Below are 23863 nucleotides of genomic sequence, written 5' to 3' on the forward strand. Positions count from 1 at the left end.
TAATGGAAAGTGAAATTTGCATCAGTGTTGACTAAAGCTCTCTAAAACAAATCCAAAAAATTTAATATGGTTCTTTTTGTGGTAAAGTGCCTCTCAGTTTTTCCATGCTTATATATTTAGCAAACAATGAATGGTACCGCTTTAGAGGAGAGCTTCAGAATTAATAAAGTCATCCTGGAGAGAAGTTTAAGTGGCAGTGAAGTGGAATAATACAGTAAATTGGATGGGCAAACACTTCATTGTCATCCAAGAAGAAAATTTGGTCTTATAGTCTGCACATGGAATTCATAAAATAATAGTCACACAGGAAATCATGTTGCATTGCTGTATCTAATGACAAGGGCAATTATGATTTAACTTGCAATACATTGTCATCCAAGCAGACAGACTTTATAGATCTTATTCTGGAGAGAAACAAATGCAGGGACAATTTGTGTATTTGTTAAACCATCTGTTCAACCAGCTGAAAAGAGTTTTATAGTTTTGTTGAGACCAGATGTCAGGTCATTCTTATAGTTTCTCTACTTTGCTTGTAAGATGAAATTGACATTATAGTATGTTTGAATGAGTGCTGGATGTCTGTCTGACTGACTGAAACACATTGTTTTGATACAGGTGTTAAATTTATTCTGCCTTTTATATTCCCAACATAAAGACCCAAACATCTGAATTTAATTTTAACAGAGAGCAATACTTTAAGGAAATGTATTTCGAAAGCATTTTAAGCTGTATTGATTGATTTCTTTTTTGGCCATTTGGGGGCAGCAGAACAAGCTTAAATCCATTATGTTGTCACCTTATTGAGTTGTTATGGCAAAGCAGTTGCCAATTTAGTGTCAACACAAGCATTCATTTAGAGTCGTGTTTCTGACCACCTAAAGAATGTAAGTCAAAAATGAGAAATTCTTCTTTTATATATCTCTGGTATCTGAGAAACATATGTGGCTCTTCAGCTAGCTAAATACTGCATTATGAGCTTTCTGGCTGAAAACAGCTTCTTGCTACATCTGGAAGTGAAGTTCATGAGAGAGTAGTTTGCAGACCAGAAAACCAAAAGAGGGTGCTGAAAGATGCTAAAATGCTCTGTAGGGGAACTGAGTTGGGTGATGATTCTCTGTGGGCTCATCATGTTTCTGTCCACCTGCTAAATCAAAGTCTAATATTCACTCTCCTCTAGCTCTGTCTCTCAAATCCTGAGGGAAATCTGTCCCTTTAGCTGCTAAATGCTCCACTATGCTCACCAGGTAGTTGCTAACTGTGTCTGTTTGCCGTTTGATGCTAGTGTCCAGTGAGATTTTTTGCCGAAAACAGCTGCCTGCTTTATAAATCTATCTCCTTAAAGCTGAGAGGAGCTGCAATTCTCTGTAGGTTAATCACTATAAGCAGCGCCTCTGACATTATACATTATCATTTGATACACTGTTGTTATAAAAAATATCAATTATAGTAGTTTTAAAGAAATTAATTTACTCTTGAACACATTTTTTGTTTTGCAGGGTCTGTTTTCACCAACAAGCCCATAAAGGCCATCACAAACAGCAACCCAATCCATATTCTCGTTGAGGCCAGAGACGGAGGAGATCCAGTACGCTCCACTATCACCTCCATAGACGTGCTGATTCTGGACACCAACGACCATGCACCTTTGTTCCACCAGGACATCTACACTCTTACCATCCCAGAGGACACACCCACAGATACCACCCTACTGACACTCTCTGCAGAAGACCAAGACTGGAGCCCCGAAAATACCAATTTGGACTATGCCATCATCAGGGGAAATGAGGAGAAGCAATTTTGTCTGGAAGTAAAAAAGATTCAGGTTGAGAATCAGATGAAAAATGTAGGAAAACTTGTTCTGTGTAACCCTTTAGACCGCGAGACCACAGAGAGCTACGCGCTAACAGTGAGCGTGTCTGATCGAGGAATGCCTCCATTGAACAACTCTGCTGTCATTATGGTGACTGTGACAGACTGCAATGACAATGCGCCAATCTTTTCCAGCACAGAATACCATGCACAGGTGAGTGAAAACACCCAAGTCGGTACCAGTCTGATCCAGGTCAGCGCTCAGGATCCTGACTTGGGAACCAACGGCCTGCTGCATTATGACATTATCTCTGGGAACAGCAAAGGTCACCTCAAGCTGGACCCTCAGTCTGGCCTTTTGGTGGTGAACCACTCGCTCGACTATGAGGAAGACTCAAAATATACCCTCACCATCCAAGCAGCTGATGGCATTGAATCATCTGAAGACCGTAAAGTGGCTTTTACAGTCGTCTTTATCACAGTGTTGGATGAGAATGACAACACTCCTTACTTCATGTTCCCTACTGTTAACTGTTCTGTACTGGAAAACCTACCAGCGTTTACCCACACCTGTTCAGTCCACGCTGTTGACAACGACTTAGGCCCCTACGGGCAGCTTACGTACTCGATTCTGTCCTCCTGCTTCATGGACTATGGCAGTGGCAACCCTGAGAGAAAGGAGGCATTTGCCATTGACCCCTTCACAGGTGATATTCATACCAGACAGACTTTTGATTATGAACGTGAGAGTGAATACTGCTTTGTAGTGGAAGCCAGGGACAAAGGCGACAAAGCAGCTACAGTGAGAGTGCAGGTGGCCATCAAGGGAGTGGACGAGTTCAGTCCAGTCTTCACCCAGAAGCAGTACCGCTTCCTCCTGCCGGAAAACGCCAAGCTGGGAGAAACAGTCGGCTTTGTAATGGCGATGGACCATGATGGAGGAGTGGATGGGCTGGTGGAATACTCCCTGGTGAACTCATCACCATTCTTCTCAATAAACAAAACAATTGGTTCTATCTATGTGTCAGGTCCTGTATTTCGTGGACGAGGCAGTCATGCGAATGATAATATGGTGGTGCTGGTTGTGTCTGCAAGTAGTCCCAGATTGGGCTCCAGGACCACCGCCTCCCTGGTTTCCATTGACATATCCAGCTCAGCAGAGGCACTCACTGGGATGCCTCTCAATGCGCACATGCTTGCTCTGAGTGGCTCATTAATCATGTTCCTCCTTGTCCTCGTCATTTTTGTGAGCTTGGTTCTCAGGTTTAAAATCAAAGAAGCCGCCATCAAAAAGGCTGCTGCCATTGCCTCAAATTTGAACCATGACACAGGTTCATTTGGCAGAACCTGTGTCCAGTCACAGAGTGCCATCTCTTTGCAGGAGATGACACAGCCCAGCATCTTAATGAACAAGAGTGACATATCAAACCCTTATACTCAGTCAGACTCAAGCGGCCGTGGATCAGCAGAGGGTGAGACAGCTGAGGACCAGGAGATCAAGTGGATCAATGAGTATCCTTGCCGTAAAAGAGTTGAACCTGTGCAAGGGAACCAGGCCTTAGAGATCTCAGACTCTGCCGTACCTGGGGACAATATTTCCTGCCACTCTATTGATGTAGGGCCGGAGCAACTTTTAACAGTTAGTAAATGTTTAATCTCAGGGATGGCCAGTACAGAAAGCCTCCACCACTTCAAAGAGGAGGGAGGAGGTGAGGGGCTACTTCCTGCAATACTTAGGGTGAGAGATTTGGAGGAGAGCCTGGAGTCAAAAGGGTACGCTCCCCTATCTGAAGCCCAGGCGTCTGCGGATTCTCTGTCGTCACTGTTGTGTCTAGACGAGCAGATGCAGGGCAGCTACAGCTGGGACTACCTCCTGGACTGGGAGCCACAATTCCAGGCTCTGGCCTCCGTCTTCACCGATATCGGGATGCTCCCTGATGAGGAGCTCCAAGGCGGCCGTGAGGACTTAGCAACAGAGTTGAACTGTCTCATGTATCCACCGCCTCTTATAACAGGAGTGGCTCAGCCTGGCATTAGGACTGTGCCTCCACGAAACCCGGCTCGCATGCCAACCCTGAGCAGGAGGCCCTCTTACCCCAAATATGCCTATTCCCCTTTAGCCAGGAACACAGGACTCACCCCTTCAGCCATGACTCCCTCTTTCTCTCCATCGCTGTCCTCACTGACCATGAGGACCCCCAGTGCTTCACCAGTTGTGTCAGAGACAGGGGTTGGGGGTATCAGACTTGACTCAGGGCCCCTCACTGCAAGCCTATTGGAGGCAGAAATACAGGTGTAGACATGAACATTGACCAAACTGGTCTCTGACATTCAGTTCACTCTTTCTCCATCTGAAGGTATTTGATCCCCATGATCACCTCAGTATTTTAAGAGACTTCAAGGAATGCCTCACTGTTCAATTTTGATTTTGGTTTATTATCAACATTCTTCAATATTTATGAAATACAACATATAAAACTTTGTCAGGGATAAAATGATAAAGCCCTGGATTTATTTCAGTCGTTGTCCCCATTTTCTGGTTTTGGTTTTAGACTCATGGGTTTCATTACTTTAGACTCAAGAGGGGCGTGACCAGGCAAAGATGTCATGTGAACATAATATAGTAGTTTCATTACTTAGATTAAGGTTGATTTCATAACTCGCTTCTGTAATAAAAACTAATATTAGTGAAAGCCAGAATTCAGTTTTGCATTATATCCTTATATTGCAGCACTTTGAATAAGAGCAGATGTTTCAGTCAGCAATTAATTATTGAATGTTTTATTGTAAACATGTTTATATGTGCACAAAATGAAACACTTGCAGTTGGTTCCAGCTTTTAAATGGAAACTTTTTCATGGTTGATTTAACTTTAATAACCAAAGAAAGGCAACATTGTTATGTGGTTATGTCTATCTTCCTGGAATAATAAAAACCAGGGTTTTGAATTCAGACCCATTTTTTGCCTCATTCATCTTAAACATATTCTGCCAATAAAATCCTGTGACGAACAGAACTTATTTTATTAGTTCAATATAAGACAGTCCATAATTTCAATATTCAGCCTTTCAAAGCTGGAAAAGAATCAAGGTTTATTCAAGCATTATCCAATTATTCAAAAAAAATCAGAGCATGCATTTTGTATGGATTAAGGATATAGGATTATATTGTCTCGCTGTCACTGGACAGTATGATGGCTGATTTTCATAAACCAGTCCGATGTTGTGGCTGTTACTTTTCTCCATGAATACAAATGGTCTGTTGTCTTTATCACTGTTTTGTGTGTGGTGACTGTAGACTATGGACACCATATTAATAAACAGCACTTTATTGTATGACATGTACAATTTCCAAGTAATTGTATTGAGTTTTTAGATTAATATATTTGCAAACAAATTTGCAACAAAAAAACTTTGTTCGGTATTTTGTTGGGTTTGGCATTTAAAAGGTATGCTAGTGTGGTACTGATTTTCTTTCATGGTGATTTTATATACATCATCAATGTTAAGTGTATAATGTTACAATATATTTAAAAACATGACCTCTTACTGTAAATGAGAATAAGTAAAAATCTAATTTAAAATTAAGCTGTGCATCCCTAATAAAGACAATCTTCTTGTGGTGAGGATAACAAGGAAAATAATCGAATAAAACAAGGACAGTGTTTATCAGCTGTATTTTTACCACGCAGTACCTCAACAAGCATCTGAGGTGAAGCAAGAGTTACAATAAATTCTCTTTCACTATGTTAAAAGCACTATCTTAACCTCTTGAACCATGTTTCCCTTAAAAAGCTCCCTAAGTAGTTTTATGTGTTTTATGTGTACTGCCACATAAAAGAACTATACTTAATGCCTATATTGAGTGAAGTATTAATTTTGAAGTCATATTCATTTTATAAATTTTCATTAACTGGACACTATTATGTATTTCCCTGTATCCATGTGCCAACGCAGCCAATTTTAATGTTAACTGTTTGATGCAGTGTGTGCTCCTCTCTACTTTCAGCTGCATTGGTGCTTGGGCAGTGTCTGTCCCAGCTTGTACAATTAAAAAGCTCTTACTGAATTTTTCAGTGCTTTGTTTGGCTTTAGACGAATCCCAATACTGATTAACTGTCTCCTGAAATTGGTCACACTATTGGAATCAAATCATCAATTGGCCTATGATGGAAAACAATGTCATATTCAAAGATTTTGTCCAGTTTACAGACTAAATTTTTTCAATAACCCAAAATTATTAAATTGTTTCTGCTCAGCGGTAAATCATTATTCATTAAATGTTCATCCAGCATTTACCTATTCATATATTTTCATCTTATTGACAAAAAGCTGAATATAGTCACAACAGCTTTAAGACGTTTGGAGCCAATTTCCCTTTCTTTGTCTACAACAGTGATCTGAACATCTCTGAATTTTGCTTCTCCAAGAAAAGCAAAGAAATACAAAGTAATTCAACATGGCTCCACTTGGTCTGCTGTTGAACCAAATGTGCTGCCCCTCAGGGAACATATGAGCTGAGGAAGCTGAGGAGCTAAAGTCTTTATCAGATAGTTTCATGAAAGATAATAAACAGTCAGGCCCCAAACCGTACCAGCCGAGTGTGTTCTGCATGTAGTCACTGATAGGTGCATAATTATTTATTGACTCAGTTCAGTCTCTCCTCCGCACCTCAGTGGGTTTTGACAAGCTCCATACTCTTCTGTATTTGTGATTTCAGCAGGTCCTTGGCCTCAGGATCACGGCGATGGAAGAGACCTCTCGCCATATCAGGTGATCTGGCCAAACAAGCTTCTGTGTCTCAGCACATAGCTCAACAGTCCCTACAACTGGAGTAAAGAGCTATTCAGTGGATCTTTATCAAAAACCACCTGTCACTCAGTCCTTAGAAAAGTGGCAAGACGCCTTGTCGCAATTTCTTTGCACATAAAGACAAATACCTTTGTGGATACACCTTTACATGTACAATATATGCTTGAGATATTTCACATTTTTTTAAGAAGACAACAAGAAACTGATGTTATCCCCAGCATGGTCAGATTAACCTGCTCGGAGGCCCCTGGGGCAAAAATGAGCTGCCGGGCCCCCATTAACCCCTTAATCCTCCCCCTCTCTGTCCAGTGTGTACGGTATTTATATGTTTGCCCCAGGTTTGCTCTACTGTAATTTGAATAAACCTAAATTAGAGTTAACACAAATTAGTTTAGAAAAGAGCAATGTGAAAGCACAATACTGAAATAATAAAGGTCTTAAAACTAGTTTTTGACACTGATAATCTGACTGAATTGCCATTTCAATTTCACTTATACACACATAATTACACATAATTGTTTTCTGTTTGGGTGGAGGGTTTATTTTGCCCTGACCAATCAGCAGAAACTAACTTGATTATTTTTCCAACCAAGAAAACAGCCACCAATGAGCATAACACCAGACTTGACTCACTGAAAAGACCAGCTGTTAGGCAGCAATTCAGAGGTCCGTAAACAACAATTTAGAGGTCTGGAAGCAGTGTAAGACTGTGTTTAGACATTAACACCGCATGAAAAAATGCTGCCTCCTCATTCATTTCAATGAGGCCACTGAATTAATGCAGTACTGGTGCCATAGCAGAGGAATCCAAACACGAAATCAAAAACACAGGTTTGTCCTTAGAAAAAAGTTGAACCTTGCTCAACTTTTGCACCAAAGATGTTGCATTGCCTCAATGAATTATATAATTATTGCTGCTCTTATAACTTTACAGAGTTGTGAAATCCATCCAAGTAGCCTTATAAACCACTGTGCACTGTTTTGGTGTCTGATAAGTCTTAAAACCTGACTGCATAAAAAAGATGGACATAGCAAGGTGTGACATCACCCTTTGGTTTACTTCGGAGTCGGTTTGAAGCCCAGAGTTGCAGCTTATGGTTGGGGCCGTCTTTTACGCTTGGAGCCAGGACCTTCTAAATCTGCTACCTGGACCGAAGCAAATGCTAGTTACTGGGAACACCAAACAGCGAACACTTTGGCTAACGTTAGCTACTTTAGCTAAATTGTGCTAATATTATTAAAATATTGCGGGGCAGCATCCATTGAGGGTCTTGTTAGTCTAACTCCTTAACCACAAACACAGCAGAACTACGTTTCTGGAGAAGAATCACTTTTAATTCTTTAAACAGAAGCTCCAAATGTCCAAGACAGCTCAAATCCAGGAGCCGAGGAGAGCAGCAGGTGAGCAAACTGTCAATCATCACCCACACAGCAGACATCAAAGTCTTCAAATCTGGATGATTCAAATCTGGATTAATGGAGCAATAATTTCCAAAATGACCACCAGCATACTGAGTAGAGGGCACAAAGTTTGAGACCATAATGACTTGATGAAAAAAACAATTAACTTAGTATTTAGAGAGAAGTTGACGCTTTTTGAATGGGAGTCAATTGGAGCCAGAGATTTTGATGAGTCAGCATTTAGCAGCCATCGGTGGCATTGCACTTTAAGGTACTTCAGCATTGGCTTCAGCCTCAAGCTGTTCCTTTGGCTTCAAACTCACAGTTCTATTAGGCAAACAGGCCTGTGCCTTGATGTCTGTTGATGTTTAATTTTCAGTTGCTCAAATTACCAGATAACATAGTGAAGCAGGGGCTCTTGGGAGCCCTTCAGAGGTGTGGTGCCTGAGAGCCTACTTTGCCAGGTTGATAATCCAGCCTTTGGTGGACACAGCGACATCAAAAAGAAACAGCCCAATCAAGACAAATAATGATCTCTTAAGTCTGAAATAATGCATAGTCATTTGTAATAGATCATCACTTGTCAGATCTAATCATGGGAGAGCTCACAACTCCATCCCCTCCCCCCAAACCCTCTTTCCAGCAGAACAAGAAGAAAAGAAAAGCATCTGATAGTCCAGTCTGATACTCACTTGGAAGAGGAGGCATGGTGACAAATAAAACCCAGCTGTGTTCTCATCCTGGCTTGGATTTCATATTTATCTCTATTTGCATTCTATTGAGATATGTACTGGCCTCTAAACAAGTTCTGCATTGTGGTTTCTGGCTTGTATCTCAGGGGACTTGAGGCTGTATGATGCTTTGTAGGAATTTAGGTTATATTCACTTGGCAGAGAAGCAGCGGGAAAGTGAAGTCAGGCAGCTGACAGCTGATTTTGTAATGAATTGTTGTTAAATTGTTTTCATATCCAGTGTTAAAGGTTTTGATGGATTGCTAAATGTTCCATTTGGCTCAACTGATGTACTGGAAGACGTTGTAAAGAATGCACAATACGTAGACATATTTTTTGTGTTTGCTGAGTGTTACCTCACATAGACATTTATGTTTAGCTAAACTTGAAGTTTTAGCATCGACAAAAGTAAAATCTAATTAAATGTAATTGCAGCAGTCTGATCCTGGTCTGTAATGTTTGGTGCCAGAAGTACAGTGGTTTGTTAGACCTTTACCTAGCTAACAGTAAAAAAACAACCCTTGCTTATGTAGGTAATACAGATTTGTAGCATAAGATTTTCATTACAAATCCCACCTGTTGCAAGTAAAGCTAAAACAAGAGTGTCTATCGGACTTCTTCTGAAGTTCTTTTACATGAAAGATGGTGTAGATTATACTGACTGACCTCAGACTGGAAAATGAAAACAGCATAAGCATCTCATTCCAGCATACGCAACTAGCTCTCTGTGTTCAAAGACATTTTAATTGTGCTTTTTTATATATATACTGTATATGTTGGGGTTTTTCAAGTAAAAACATCCCATACCTACTTCCCTACAAACTGCTGCCTACTCTTTTAACATTTAATTTTATGACTTTTGCTCTGCAGGCATGAAGTACGCTGAGTATCAACCTAAATGCCTCATACCAGCCAAAATGTGTCCCTGGCACCAAGTATTGAAAACTGTATTGAGAAGTGTCAAAATCTGACATCAAATGTCTGATCAGATTCAATCTTTTTCTTTGATCAGATAGTTCCTGATTTAAATAAAAAAATACTGCCAATTTTAGATTATACTTTATAATAGTAAAGTCATTGTATGATTGATTGTGTCTAGACAACATTTAACATTTAAGAACATTTGCTTCTTTTGATAAATGAAAAAAAGATTTTGCAGAACAAAACTGGTAAATGCTAACATCAGCATGCTTACATGGTCACGATGGCGTGCTGTTTTTCAGCAGGTATTGGCTTTTACCTGATGATGGCAGTAGATGAAAAATCAGGAGATCACTAAAGTTTTTAAAATTCATAAAGGGGCAACATAAATGTATGTGCAAATTTTCACATCAATCCATCCAATATATATATATATATATAGTAATTATACGAGACTTCAGTCTGGACCAGAGTAATGGACCAACTGACTTTATATACTTTGACATTACCATCCGGAAAGCCATGCAACAATAGCATGGTTAAAAACATATTTATATTTTTCAAAGTATGGTATCAAAAAAAACGTATTGTTTCTGCACTGTATTGAAAAATTACAGTTCAATACAATTAGAAGACCTACACCATGAAGTAATCAAGTCCATATTGTATTAATTTCTCAAATTTTTTATCCTTCATTCTGTCAATAACTTGCAGCTGGAAGACCTTGATCAGGAGATCATTACAGAATCTATGCCAATTTGTGTTTATGGAAGCAAATATCCAAGGATACTACTATAATTTGGATAATCTTGATTATAGAAGAAAAACTCTGAGTGGGGAGTAACTTTTATTGGACAGAGTTAAGTGACAAGAATGAATTTGGTTGGACAGCAGTTGGACCTGCTGTAAAACACAGATCACTAAACAGCTTTTATACGTGAGGACCGATGAAAGTTTAAATGAAATCATCCATGTTTTATTTATAAAATGAACACAGTTTTGTTTTTATCAGCGTGTAGAGTAAGTAGTGTCAGTGTTACAGGAGAATTATACTTGCACTGATGAAGCTTTCTCTATACGTTCTTGGTTTAGACAAAACCTCAGAATCTGTTTATGGTCTATCAGCAGGATTGTGGCAAAAACATAAATCATCATCTTCAGTATCATAAATCACCACTGGGCCCTTTGACTCCAGCATCAGCATATGTGCAGAGTCTTGATATTTTTTCATAAATCTGTAAGTTCATCTACGCTGTGTCGCTGAAAGATTATATAAACATTGTCACACTGAAAGCATGCCTTATGCTTCATTTGCGAGCTGGAAACAATCCAAATGTTTTCTGTTTTCTCTTCCACCCATTTTCCCCCAAAACCAAATGGGCACTTTTGACAACAGAATAAAGAAATGTTAACTATCATGATTTATTAATAATGGGGAACAATTTTAGTATTTATTTATAATACAGCCATTTTTCCCACAGACATTTGTGATCTTCAGAAATGGCTCACAATGCAGTTTACATAAAGAATTAATCACAGAACGGGAACGAGTAAACTGTGCTCGGTGACCATAGCTTACCTCTGTTTTTATCAGAACCATGTGGAACATCCTTTCTATGCTTTTCAGATGTTTGACAAGTGTGTGGGACGATATATGCCAGAGTGGGTTGCTGTGCCTGGACCTGATGGAAATTAATACAGACATGATGTGGGATAGCAGAGCAGAGCTGGGAACAAGGTTTGAAGTGGGGATGGTAACATGCAGCGTGTAAGAGCTGGCTTGTTGCTCAGAAGATTTTTTCCAGACTCTTATCGAGGCTCGTTTTTTATATCTTAAGCAACTGTGGACTTTCATTTCAAAATAATATGCAGGACTATTTCAGGAAAACAAACCTTCCATACCTCTTAAATATACATACATACGTCTATAGAAATTATTAACAGCAAGTAGTGGTGGAAACTAAGTTCTTTCTACTCAATACCATACTATTAGGAAATATTGTCTTCTTTGCACCACTACATTTATTTGACAGCTAAAGTTACTAAGCACATTCATATTTTATCACCAAAACCTACATTTTTAAAATATGATGCACTGTTATAGATCAAATCACTTAAAGGTGCCGTGTGTAGAATTTAGTGGCATCTAGCTGTGAGTTTGCAGATTGCAACCAAATAAATATCGCTCTCCTCCCCTCCCTCTTCCCTTTCAAGTGTCAAGGAAAACCTATGGTGGCCACGAAACTCGTAAAAAACGAACATGAAAGGTCCTCTCTACAGCCAGTGTTTGGTTTGTCCGTTCTGGGCTACTGTAGAAACATGGTGCAACATGGTGGCCTCCATGGAAGAGGACCCGCTCTCTATGTAGATATAAAGGGCTCATTCTAAGGTAACAAAAACACAACAATTCTTATTTTCATGGGATTATACACTAATTAAAACATACTTATGAATATTATATTCCATTTCTGCCAAGTCTGTTCTGCTAGATGCCACTAAATTATACAAACCGCACCTTTAACAGTATGTAAAGTATTTAAAATTAGCTTAACTACTACTACATCTACAACTACCCTCTACAGGTTTTAAATGCTACTTACACATTAATGCATCAGTAATAATAAGCCAATAATAATATGTATAAAAATGTAACACTGTGAAAGGGGTCATTCTGCATCATGAGATAATAAAAACACTTTTACTGTTGGTACTTAAGTACATTTTGATTTGAATATTTCTGTACGTCTATTTAAAGGGAGCAAGTGTGTGGCAATTAAGGGATAATGGTAAATGCTAAAACATAGTGTAACAGTGGACAGTGAAAAATTCAGGGAACTAGAGAGATATTACATACCAATATCTACCATCTGTCTAAGGCTTGCTAACTATGGCTAGTATTAGCCACCATGAGCTACTGGTCATATCAAAACAAGTTAGACAGTACCTGCAGAACACCTGAGCAAGGGTGTCTTTTATTGCTCATGAATTCAACAAGAATGTGTTAGATGTGTTATATTTTCTTTCAAAAATTACATAGTCTTGCTTTAAAGCAGTTATAATCAACATTTTTATGTAAGAGTGGCAAAGATTAGTCGATTAATCTATTTTGATAAAAAATAATTGCTACTTTTCTTTGTCATATAGGACAGTAATACAAATATTGTTGGGTTTTGGACTGTTGTTTGGGAAAAAAAATAACAAATTTGAATATGTCACCTTATACTCTGGTAAATTATAAAAGCATTTTTCCATATTTTCTGACATCTTATAGACTAAATGATTAATTGTTTTATTGAGAAAATAATCAGTAGATTAATCAATAATGAAAATAATAATATAATAGTATAAGAATAATAGTTGCAGCTCTATTTTATATTAACAATGGATCACGTGACTACTTGTAGGTGAAAGAGAATTATCACAGGACTCCACAGTTCCCCTCATCTCTACAAAGTGTTTTAGTGTCTTTCGGCATATTGTTTTGGTTTTTTGACCTGCACCTTTACTGTTTTGGTTCTCTTTCACCGCTCTCATTTCCAACAGCAGCAGACAGCTGTTCTCTGACAGACAAAGTTAGTGACTCACTGGTGAACATAGTGGAGCATTTTGCAGCTAAAGAGGCTTCAACCCTCTGGAGTTGGATAACTCAATAACAGAGTAGGAAAAAATTCAATAAATGCAGCTTTAAGATGCTTCATCGATTTATGTCCACCCACTAATTACCAATTATATTTAAGTTGAATAACTTATTTTAGTATTATTTTATCAATCAAAATGCATTACCAACAGACATGAGTGGAGGTCAATCTTTTCGATTTAAGAATGAACTGCTAAAAGTTGTTCAACAGGTGGACAGATGTGATACTAAATGTATTCTTTCACAGTTTGAAGTAGAATCCACCTAACAGCCTTAACATTATGGTAGAGACTTTAGCTCGGAGCCCAATAAGCTGAGACAAGACTCAACATTCCCACACACATATACACATGTAGTCGGGCCTGGAGTCCCTTGAACAGGACCAGTGGGAAGAGGGAAAAGGAGCTTTGTTGGTGGAGGGCAGGAGAAGGAGGGTCAAACAGGCTTTGGATGTATGAAGGAGCCTCAAGCATCACATTTGGGTCCAATCAAATCAGTAATGTTTTTTGGCCACAATATATAAAACAGATGGACCAAAAATGGGAGGAGTACAATTCTTTTGTATAAAAGCTGTTCAGAGTGGAAATGTAGCATTCTTCTTTTTATGGCGATCTTTGCAGCTCTCTTGTTTATTTTCTGAAATGTTGTTTGTTCATACTGTGGCATTTCTATAAACTTCTTATTTCTTTAAAACATTGTTTTGGTTGTTATTCTTAGCATATAATGTGTTTGCTCTGAAGCTTGTGTGGCCTTCTCAATCTTTGACCTGCCTGTAATATGAGATCAAATGGATTTAACCACTGACTTGAGTGTGAATGTCACCTTAAAAGAGTGTCTCTGAACATGCAAAGTTGTCTGACACCCTCAAGTGACCTCTAACCCCTCAGGAAAGCAGTGGGGGATGAAGTGGGCTCCGGGGTGTGGGGTTAGGGTTGGGGTTGTTTTAGCCACAAGGTGAAAACACGAGGGCAGGTGCTCACTAATGGGGCCTCCGCTCCCGGTATAAGGGGCCTGATTCGGCTGTGATGGATGGGTCTGGCTGAGATGCCAGGCCCCTTTGGGGCAGAGTCCACAGCAGGGGGGGCACCATCTGGGAACAGAATGTCAAGACCGGCCCAGGGTGTAGATTTATGTCCCAACCTCAGGTTCAAATGGCTGCGTCTGACACAGCGTAGATGAGGTGGCAATGACAGCTTTCCTCCCTTCTAGTCCAAAAAGAGTCCATCCATTTTTGTCTTTGACGACATCAGTTGGATGAGGGGGATCAGACAACTTTAGGGTCAAGTTTTTCCAACCTAACAGTCTTTTTTTCCTGGGTGTCCCTGAGTGTGTGTCATAAAGATAAACTTCAAGCATTACAGGTTGCAAATGACAGACACAAGTGTCAATCTCTCTGGTGCTGCCAGCATTGAGTTCTTTACCCTGCTCAACAAAGAAGAGCTGCTGTTGTGTATAGACAATTAAGTACAGACTGACTGAAAAAAATCAGACAGAGATATCCAAAACACTTTTTTTCTCCTTGTTTTCCTCAGGCCCCAGAAGAAGTAATTTTCTTTTCTTAACCACTCTACCATCCTCTTTGCACACACGCAATTCAGATTCATCAACCATGTGCAGTAAACACAGGTGGCGAACGACATAAATTCATCCACTGACCAGTGAAATCTCCATCAGTTAGCTCACGGTAATAAGAATAGGAGGCCCCAGCAGCTTTTTGATGGGCCTATTAGTGCCTCGGCTGCACAGGGAGGTTGGAAGGGGAAAGGTATTAAATTAGGGCCATAGACACAGATGTGGAAGACAGAAGGAAAGGCTCAGTGTGTGTGTGTGTGTGTGTGTATGTTGGGGGTTCCCATGCCTATGAAAGTGGTCGTGCAGGATTATGCACAGTGTCCCATGTGGAGCTCATTTTATCCCTTCTCTTTGAGGATAATATGTGGAGTGTAGAAGCATAAAGCATGTGTGCATTTAAATTATTTAGTTTACTTGCATATAAAAGGAATGTGACTTTGTCTGTGCTTCTTAATGTACCTATATACAACTCAAAAACATAAAAAGACAGACATTTTATAGATGTTATATACAGAGAAAACCAGTATAGAAAAAGGTAGTGTAAAACAAACAGCCAAATAGACAGGACGAGTAGTTTTTATATTTTATATGTACAGGAGTGTATATATGGCAGTTTGGTCACCATTTGTGGTGAATAAGTTCATTTAAAAAGACTGCAGCAGAGAAGTGAGTACATTTTAGTGTCAGGCACATTATGTGTACCTACCACCCACAAGAAGTGACATATGAAAAGATATAATTTTACATCATGGGAAATAAATGTGTCTTCTTTCTTTTCAGGAGTTGGATAATGAGATTGATACTATTGACCATGTCTATCTGTTAAGTTTTGACTGAGCTTATTAGCCTAGGTTAGCATAAAGTGTGGACGCAGGGGGAAACATCTAGCCTGGCTCTCTCCAAAGTTAAAAAACATCCCCCTACTACAGCCTCTTGGGGTAATGTAAAAATGAAATTTATGGTTTCACGGGGAGTTACATGCTGTAACTCTTTCTTGCTCGGGTGCAGTGACTTCCCTGACTCTTGTCGTCATGGTGACGTTGCCAGGCAACCAGTGGATGCACAGAAGCATTGGGCAGATGGATAAACTATTGTTCATTAAAAAAAAAAATAGTTAGACCAGCTTTAGAGCTCTAGAGGCATATTGTTGAACTTTGGACAGAGGTAACTGTTTCCCCTGTTGATCTTTTCCTTTAAAGCAACAGTTCAACATTTTGGTGAACATTTACTTTCTTGCAGGCAGTTCCATGAAAAGATTGATACCAATCTCATGACTGTACAACATGTTGTATCTCATTTGTTTAATCCTTACAAAACCAAAGCATATAACGGCAAATTACATTTTACAGGGGGGTTACGTACTTTGAATTTTGGAGCACACCTACTGGAATAATTGATCACCAAGGCTTTACTACAACAGGAATTTTAATTATTGTACATTATGCATTATACACTCATGACACCAATCCTAAAATATTTTTATATTTAAGGTCATCTAGAGGCAAGCATGATTTTTTCAGAATACAAAGCAGCTTTTAGTTTTATTATTTCTTATGAGCTGTGGGATATTTCATTGTTCTGCTCCTTCAGCAGAAGAACAGAAGCCAACATTTTTGTTCAAAAAATGAGGCAAACGAAACAGTCTCGTAATCTTGATGCTAAGTAAGTTTGTCACTTCATGCTTACAATTTCAGTTGTAATAGCAGGCTTAAAACCCAGACATCATGCATGGAATGGATTAGAATAAATATTATATTCAAGCTTGTATACACTGGATGTGTCATCTGATAGGGGATACGTAACTTCTGGCAGTACAAGGCAGAGCCAGGGCAACGTTTTGGTTGGAACGCTCTAACTCGATTTTGTGCCATCACCATTATTTTACCACGACTGTCAAGCAAAGATTTGGAGAATATTTAATTAAGCACCAGAGTGAAAGATAAGCATGGTCGTGTTTACTCTCTGGTGATGAGCAAAATTACCTTGTGGTGCAGTGATGATGCTCTAAAACACTTCCGCGTGCTTCTGTTTCATCTGTCTGCGACAAATACAACCAGGATGTCAAATGATTACAGCGGAGGCATTTCGGAGGAGGTCGTTTTGTCGGATGTTTGAGGTTGGAAAAGCCCTCGGCATTAAAGGGGAGCCATCATTTAGTTAAGGTGAGGCCAGTTTTTACGTGTGTGTGCAGTGATGTGTCTCCTGAATGAGTTTAGGGTAACTCTGGGTCTTTTCCTCCTCTTCTCAGCAGGACTCTGCAGGTTTAATATGCACCGCCTCAGGCTTGTTCCATCTGCCTCCACACACCATTAGCCAGAAACACACACACACACAAACACACAAGGTAGTGACGCTACTGTAAGTTGGTGCAAATGTGCTCTCTTCTGGGTGTGTGAAAGAAAATAATAAACGGCTTGGTGATTCCTACTGACTGCATTCAGGCTACTTTCCCCAGTTACCACAGTGGGGGAAAAAGGTGCTTGGGGTTTTAATGTTGCTTTCTCCAAATGAAAACAACAGGAAAGTAATGATGACATGTTGGTGGGTCCATTAGACCACTGAATGTTAGTACTTGGCACTTTTACAAAAGTATTTCTTTACTGAGGAGAAAATGTGTACTTTTGGAAACTGGCTATAAAATAAACTCGCAGCCTAGTGAAACAAGAATGCCAGACATAATATGATGGAAAAGTTTTACTAGAATGAAAAGATGAAGCAGGACAGAGCACAGTTTCAGCAGTCGTAAGAAATACATCAGTGTGCTTAAAGCTGCTACAAGGAGTTTTTAACCGGTTGTGAAACAGTTTCAATTCAATACTGATGCCTCTATATGACCTACATAAGCAAACAAGACCTCCATTGAGAAGACTGGCTATTTCTATATAGTTATAGATGACGCATATAGTTAAAGATTTAGTTAAAATGACGCAGACCAGAAGAGCAGAGAAGAGAGAACCACGGAGGCAATGGTACTGCCAAATGGTTAGATTACTTTTTCTTTTTTTTTTTGTAATTAACAAAGCTAGTTATTTTTATATCTAAATGTGCTCAGGAGGTCACATAAATAAAAAACGTCAAATTAAAATGCACAATTTCAATAACCGGTTACGTTTTAACATCACCACACTGATCAAACGACACATCATCAGGTAGAGACAAACGTGTTTTGCCACTGTTAGCTAGCTAGCTTTCTCTGTGGATCCTGCTTCAGGAAACATGGCTCTGTCCACTGGGTTGGAAAATGACCTGATTGAACTATCAGCAGACAGCAGCCTGAAGCTTCAGCTCACACAAGTTGACCTTGCGTCATTCTGGATACTGGCTGCCAGTCAATATCCCTCTTTGTCAAAACGGGCAATTAAATTTCTGTTGCCTTTCACCACCACCTATTTATGTGAGTCAGGGTTTTCCATTGTGACTGTCAAAAAATCAAAGGCAAGGAACAAACTGAAAGCAACTTTGAATGCTATTCTGCGTGTCAGCTTCTCACCCGTCCCTCCACGACTTGATCTCATTATTTCCCAGAAGCAAGTCCAAGTGTCTCAGCGAGGGTAAGCAGAGTATTTATTCTGGTCATTACAGCTGACAGTGGCATGACACATATTTACAGCCTAGTTTATTTTTTCTCCTTTTTTTTGCCATGTTATGTTTTTTTTCTCATTTATTTGGGAAATGATCCTTGGAATTTTTTTTTTACAATCAGAAGTAAGCCTTGAGTTACAAAAGGTTAAGAACCCCTGGTCTATGAAATAATGGCAGATAATTGTTAGCCAATTTAGTTTGTAAGGTTGAAATGAATGAATTAAAAATAAAAAGGAACCCCTATGCCTGCGGCTGATAGATTGCACCTTAGCATATAATGCACATGGCCGTGTACAGTCCATGGAGGTATAGGTCACAGTGGACATTACTGTAATACAACTGGCTTATAACGTAACATTTAATGGGGGCCTTGCTACGGAGCTATAGCTTGCTGTTGGCTTATTATTATGGAGACAAATGTAGGGAATGTTGATAACTTTAGTTTTCTCAACAAAAATACTATTACTGAGCAACCCAATCTATTAGTTGTAGGCTTACATGTAACCTAGGTGTATGAATGGTACTAAAACAAAGTTTACTTTGTTTCATCATGATTATATTACAATTATTAATCTTATATAACCACAAGTAGATACATTACCTCATTGCTATGCATCCTGCAAAGTGTGTTTAAGAAAAATAATATTAAATAAGTTGTGTCTTTATTTCACTAGCTTCTAAAACAAATGCATGTGCTAGTCAAGATCTAGTGTTACAACAATCAACATAAATGAAAGCTCCTTGTAGTTGCTTTAAGGGCGCAGTATACTCCATCAGTACTGCTTGTCAGACGGTCAAATAGGTTTGGAAACCCCCTCCCCCCACACATTTCCCACGTCAGATTGGAGGGAGCTGTGTAAAGCCATTTCTGTAACTTTCCAAAATCGACAATCCAACGTTATTGATTGGTCAGCTCAGCGGAAGTGAGAAAGGAGCCGGGTTTTTCCCTTCTCTCTCTTTTGCTCTCTTTTTTCATTTCTGACAAAACTATTTCTGTCACTTTTCATGTGAACAACTGAGTGCAACACCATGAAAGCCGTCCAGGAAAGACTGTCTGAAAATGAGTGCCGTTATTCCCGTATTTAAACAATATCAACGTCTCCCCATCTCTATGACGGCTGACTTTTCATTACGCCTTCAAGTGCAGTCATTTGGAAATAATTAAAACACACATTGAGTATAAACCGACCCTTACAAAGAGCTGATGAGCTATTTCTCTAATACATCTTCTCCCAGATCAAGACTTCAGATCATCTGAGGCTAATTTTGTTATCTCGTCCAGCTTTTTTGAGTGGAGCTCCTTATCAAATGACTGGACTCAAGAAAAAGCAGCAAAAAGTATTAAAATGTCTAGAAACATCTGAAACTTCCCTTCTATAATCATATTTTAATTTTTTCTTTTTTCAGTATGTGGCCAAATACACAACTGTTTGTTGCTGGCACAGTTAGCAGTTAAGCTTTGATGTACATCTAGGTTTGTTACACTGGTTGTTAACAACTGATTAAATGCTAGCAATAAGCAGTGTAAGTTGCCATATTTTGGCAAAAAGATGTACTTGGAGGGGTGTCAAGTGTCAAGGTATTGTTGGGGTTTTAAAGCACATATTACATAAATGCAATGTCCCAGGTTGAATCAGGCCAATGACGTGTTCTGTTATCAGAAGATTGGTGAACATACAAGTTCTGTCAGACGGTATTGACCATGATTCATTAGAAAGACAAAGAAAAAGAAACTCGATTGGAAACATACATTAGACGCCTTTCACTCTATGGTTTTTAATTTTCATATTTTATTAGCATCATGGTATAGATGGAGTGATAACATTTGAGGGTTGTGGGTACTTCACTTTATAATGGTCGTCCTGATTTCCGTGCAACAATTTCTTCCCTTCCGCATTTTGTATTTCTGTTATCTTGCTAATCTTGTTGGTCTGCTTGCTTGATTTATGCTCATGTCAGGTAATACGTGCTTTTTCCAGGCCTATATGTATTTTGAGCTAAATGTGTTTCTGTGTTTATCAGCATGACATAGAACAGATGTGCTTTTGGTCCCATTATGAGGTGTTGGATTCTCAAACATTTGCCCCGGTGACGTTAAAGACTGCGCATTTTGTTTTGCTGTAATAAGACCTAAGCGTGCAGAACCTTCTTCTCTTTTTATTTACTTTGCAAGATTAAGCGGTAAAATTTAATTCAAATATTATGAAGGTAAAAAAAAAAAAAGATTTAAAACAAACATAATTTAATGCACTGTTTCCCTTTTGTTCTTATCTAGTTGACTTGCATTCCACAGCACATTCAGATTTCCTTGAAAACTCTGTTTACTCATACATGCCTGTAGTTTTTGGCAGGTCAGCGGTATCTGGATGAAATTACCCTTAATTGCATTTACTTAAGTTGAATGGAGTTATCGGCATTACATGCTAACAGAAAATAAAACATTTTACAGTAAAGGAACAAAAAATCATATCACAGACATCTGGAAATTTTTAAAAAATGTCTTGGAGACCTGCTTTTTGTACTATGCAGGTTTTGTATGAGATAATTATATTTTGATGGTTTGATCTTCTCTTGAAACTGTAGAGAGTGACTACGGGTGAAATCTTGTTTCATGGTTCAGAGTGGCTGTTTTGAAGTTTCGAGGTTGAATCTGTGAACAGAGGTTGTTGAAAGTTTGTGTCGACGTGGTGCAAAGTCTGTTTCTGTTCAGTGGACTCTGCTTCTAAACTTCTCCCTCCAAACAAAACGTGTCCTTGTTGTGGTGTCACAACTGTGAATGAATACCAAATCTTTATTTACACTTGAGCCTGTGTCTGGTATTCCAGGGGTCACTGTGGGTCACTTGCTAACCCGCTGCTACACTAAAATTAAGAGGGGGGGAGGAGGGGGTCTTCGTTTTTTTTTCCTTTCCAACCCCCAAATTCCTGTGATGAAGGTATGTGAGATTATATTTCACAACATAAACTGTCAAAAGGCAAATGATCCGTGACTTCTGGCAGAGTGGTAATTTGTTTGTGTCGCAGAGAACTTGTCTTTATGAAGTGAATGAATTTAAAGAGTTGACACTTTTTTATCTGCATTTACATTCTATAAACATGTAATTTCTTATTTAAAAATATTGTATATTTAAAAACTCATTTATATCTGTATGAAAACTAAAAAATACACTTTATTAAATCAACCTCATCAAATTCCAATAGAACCATAGTATTAAAAATGCAATATTTTTTCCTTATACTTATTTAACACCCATTCACCTCCAGAAGATAAAGAGGAAAAAGAAAAACAGCTCAAACCTCGGCTGTAAATGTAACACATAAATGTACGTTTATCCACCTGTTTTGGTCATGTGATCACATCCAGAAATTTTGGAAAGAGGTTCATTCTGTCATCCAAGATGTTTCTAGTAAACAGTTTTATCTATTAAACCGTATTTCACACCAAATCTCTGTTAACAATTATTTTATTTCTGGCTAAAAACTTTTTTTTTCACTTTTATTTGAGCTCTTATTTGAGCTCTTAAGCTCTTACATTTTTTTAAGTCAGAAGAAATTGGATACATAAGTTTTATTCTTAAATTTGCAAGGCCAAAAAAAGTGAAAAGTCTTGAAGAAATTGAACTGAAACCTCCTTAACAGAGCAGGAAACTCCCCTCACTGAAATAAAGGCATCTTTTAAAATTATGCATACTCTTTTTCTGATTTTCAATCACATATGATTCAGTATTGAGGAGAAAACAGCAACATCCCTTTTGTGAGGAATGTGTGAATGTGGAGAGGGGCAAGACTGTGGGTGCCCTTCTCCCTATGGGGCGGAGATCAGGTACAGGTCACTCAGAAAACACTTCTCTGACAGCAGAGCTGCTTGTACTTTGGTCTAAGTTGTAAAATATCCCCGAGAGCCCTTCGCAGTGTGAGTCTTCCAGTTTCAGTATCGGTCAGGGGTTAAAGAGCAGGGCCCTACAGAAGGATCTGCTTGTCACAAGGACCTATGGACATCCTGCGAACATAAAACTGCCTGGCTCAGTGCTTTGTTTTATGGCACAATGACATTGTTTTCAGATCATCTAACTGCTATCTGGCTGAGGTTTTAAACAGCCTTCAAATATTGAAAAGTGCCTTGATTGTTCCTGAATACATATTCATCACATGGCGGCATGGTAGTCATCATCAGCCATGAAATGACTCAAAAATGTCTGATCAATTAACATGAAATATCACTATTTGTGCTTTGTGACTGTTACATTGACTGATTACATTTTAATACAGAAAATATGTCCACTGCTATGTACAGCGCACGCATCTCTAATATGCATCTGGTGGTGCCAAAGCAACACATCCTCATAATGAAACAACCACATAGGTTCATTGTGCCCTCCAGAACAACTCATAAGAGCATTTCCAGAACGACCCATAGTTTTCTAATATGCCGCCTCTATTGGCAGTAATCGTAAAAAATAATTATGTTTTATGGTGTGACAACGCTGTGGTTAAGATCTGGTTTGGTTTAGGCACAAAAACCACTTGGTTAGGGTTATTGAAAGATCATGGTTTGGGTGAAAATCATCACTTGGCCCGTTGTGTGGGTTTAAGTTACTACTTCCTTAAAGTTACGCAACCTTCGTCATCATGGCAACAGTGAACACCACGACAACAGCTGGAAACAGGTGGAAGGGGAAGTGAAAAGCAGTCTCTTGCAGCTAAGTCCACTTTTAGCCACCTAATATGAAAATTTGTCACCTTATATTGACGTCATCTGATCTGCGTCACTTCCCTGGCCGCTAAATGGCGTAAACGTAACTATAGCTCGTTTTTGCCGGCTGAATTTTCAACCTATACCATCGTTTTTCTTGTCAGGACGAGCTGGCTAAAGTCTGGTAGAGTCGTCCCACGGCTGCTCTAAAACCCCATACTGAGTCAATTAGACCTGTACAATAGGGACATCAATTACGCCAAGCAGGCATAATCTATATGACTCTGGAGCTCTAATGAGATTAATTCCTCTTGGATGGGATAAATTCTTTCCCAAATGTCAATGGAGAAGCAGTGATTGAAGTTAACAAGCTCATTAGTGCACTTCAGGACGATGTTCAGAGCTGTATAGTTGATTCTCAGTTGGCAGTCAAGGAGTTGTGGAAAGACTAGTGGATAGTGAAGCCTTGTGGATCTTTGTTATTGGAGGCTACTTAATGGCTACAAATTGATCTGTAACAATCCTTATTTCTAAAGGCAAATTAACAGATAACATCATTTTGTTGTAGATCAAAACTAAGTATTTTAATTCTGTTCACTCAAAATGGCAGTGACTCAGCACAGTTAAGTACTGAGGGTTTTAGACAAATTAAGTTACTGTAAAATATAATTTTCCTCTTCAAAGAATAGTTCTAAATTAAAATATGC

At 38.9% G+C, this 23863-nt stretch overlaps 1 protein-coding gene and 1 long non-coding RNA gene across 2 annotated transcripts in view; one reads left to right on the plus strand and one right to left on the minus strand.

The window, feature by feature from the left end:
* The window catches only part of dchs2 (dachsous cadherin-related 2), a 35101-nt gene extending 29434 nt beyond the window's left edge, over positions 1-5667 (plus strand). Inside the window, exon 20 of the mRNA XM_067585061.1 lies at positions 1497-5667. Within this exon, the coding sequence (XP_067441162.1) occupies positions 1497-4108 (2612 nt within the window). The 3' untranslated portion in view covers positions 4109-5667. The remainder of the gene's footprint in view (positions 1-1496) is intronic.
* Positions 1-23863, minus strand: part of LOC137179971 (uncharacterized) — a 41218-nt gene that overhangs the window by 4566 nt on the left and 12789 nt on the right. Inside the window, exon 3 of the long non-coding RNA XR_010927899.1 lies at positions 3949-4081. This is a non-coding gene — a long non-coding RNA (uncharacterized lncRNA). The remainder of the gene's footprint in view (positions 1-3948; positions 4082-23863) is intronic.

Source organism: Thunnus thynnus, chromosome 3 (genome assembly GCF_963924715.1).
Source record: "Thunnus thynnus chromosome 3, fThuThy2.1, whole genome shotgun sequence".
Classification (NCBI taxonomy): Eukaryota; Metazoa; Chordata; class Actinopteri; order Scombriformes; family Scombridae; genus Thunnus; species Thunnus thynnus.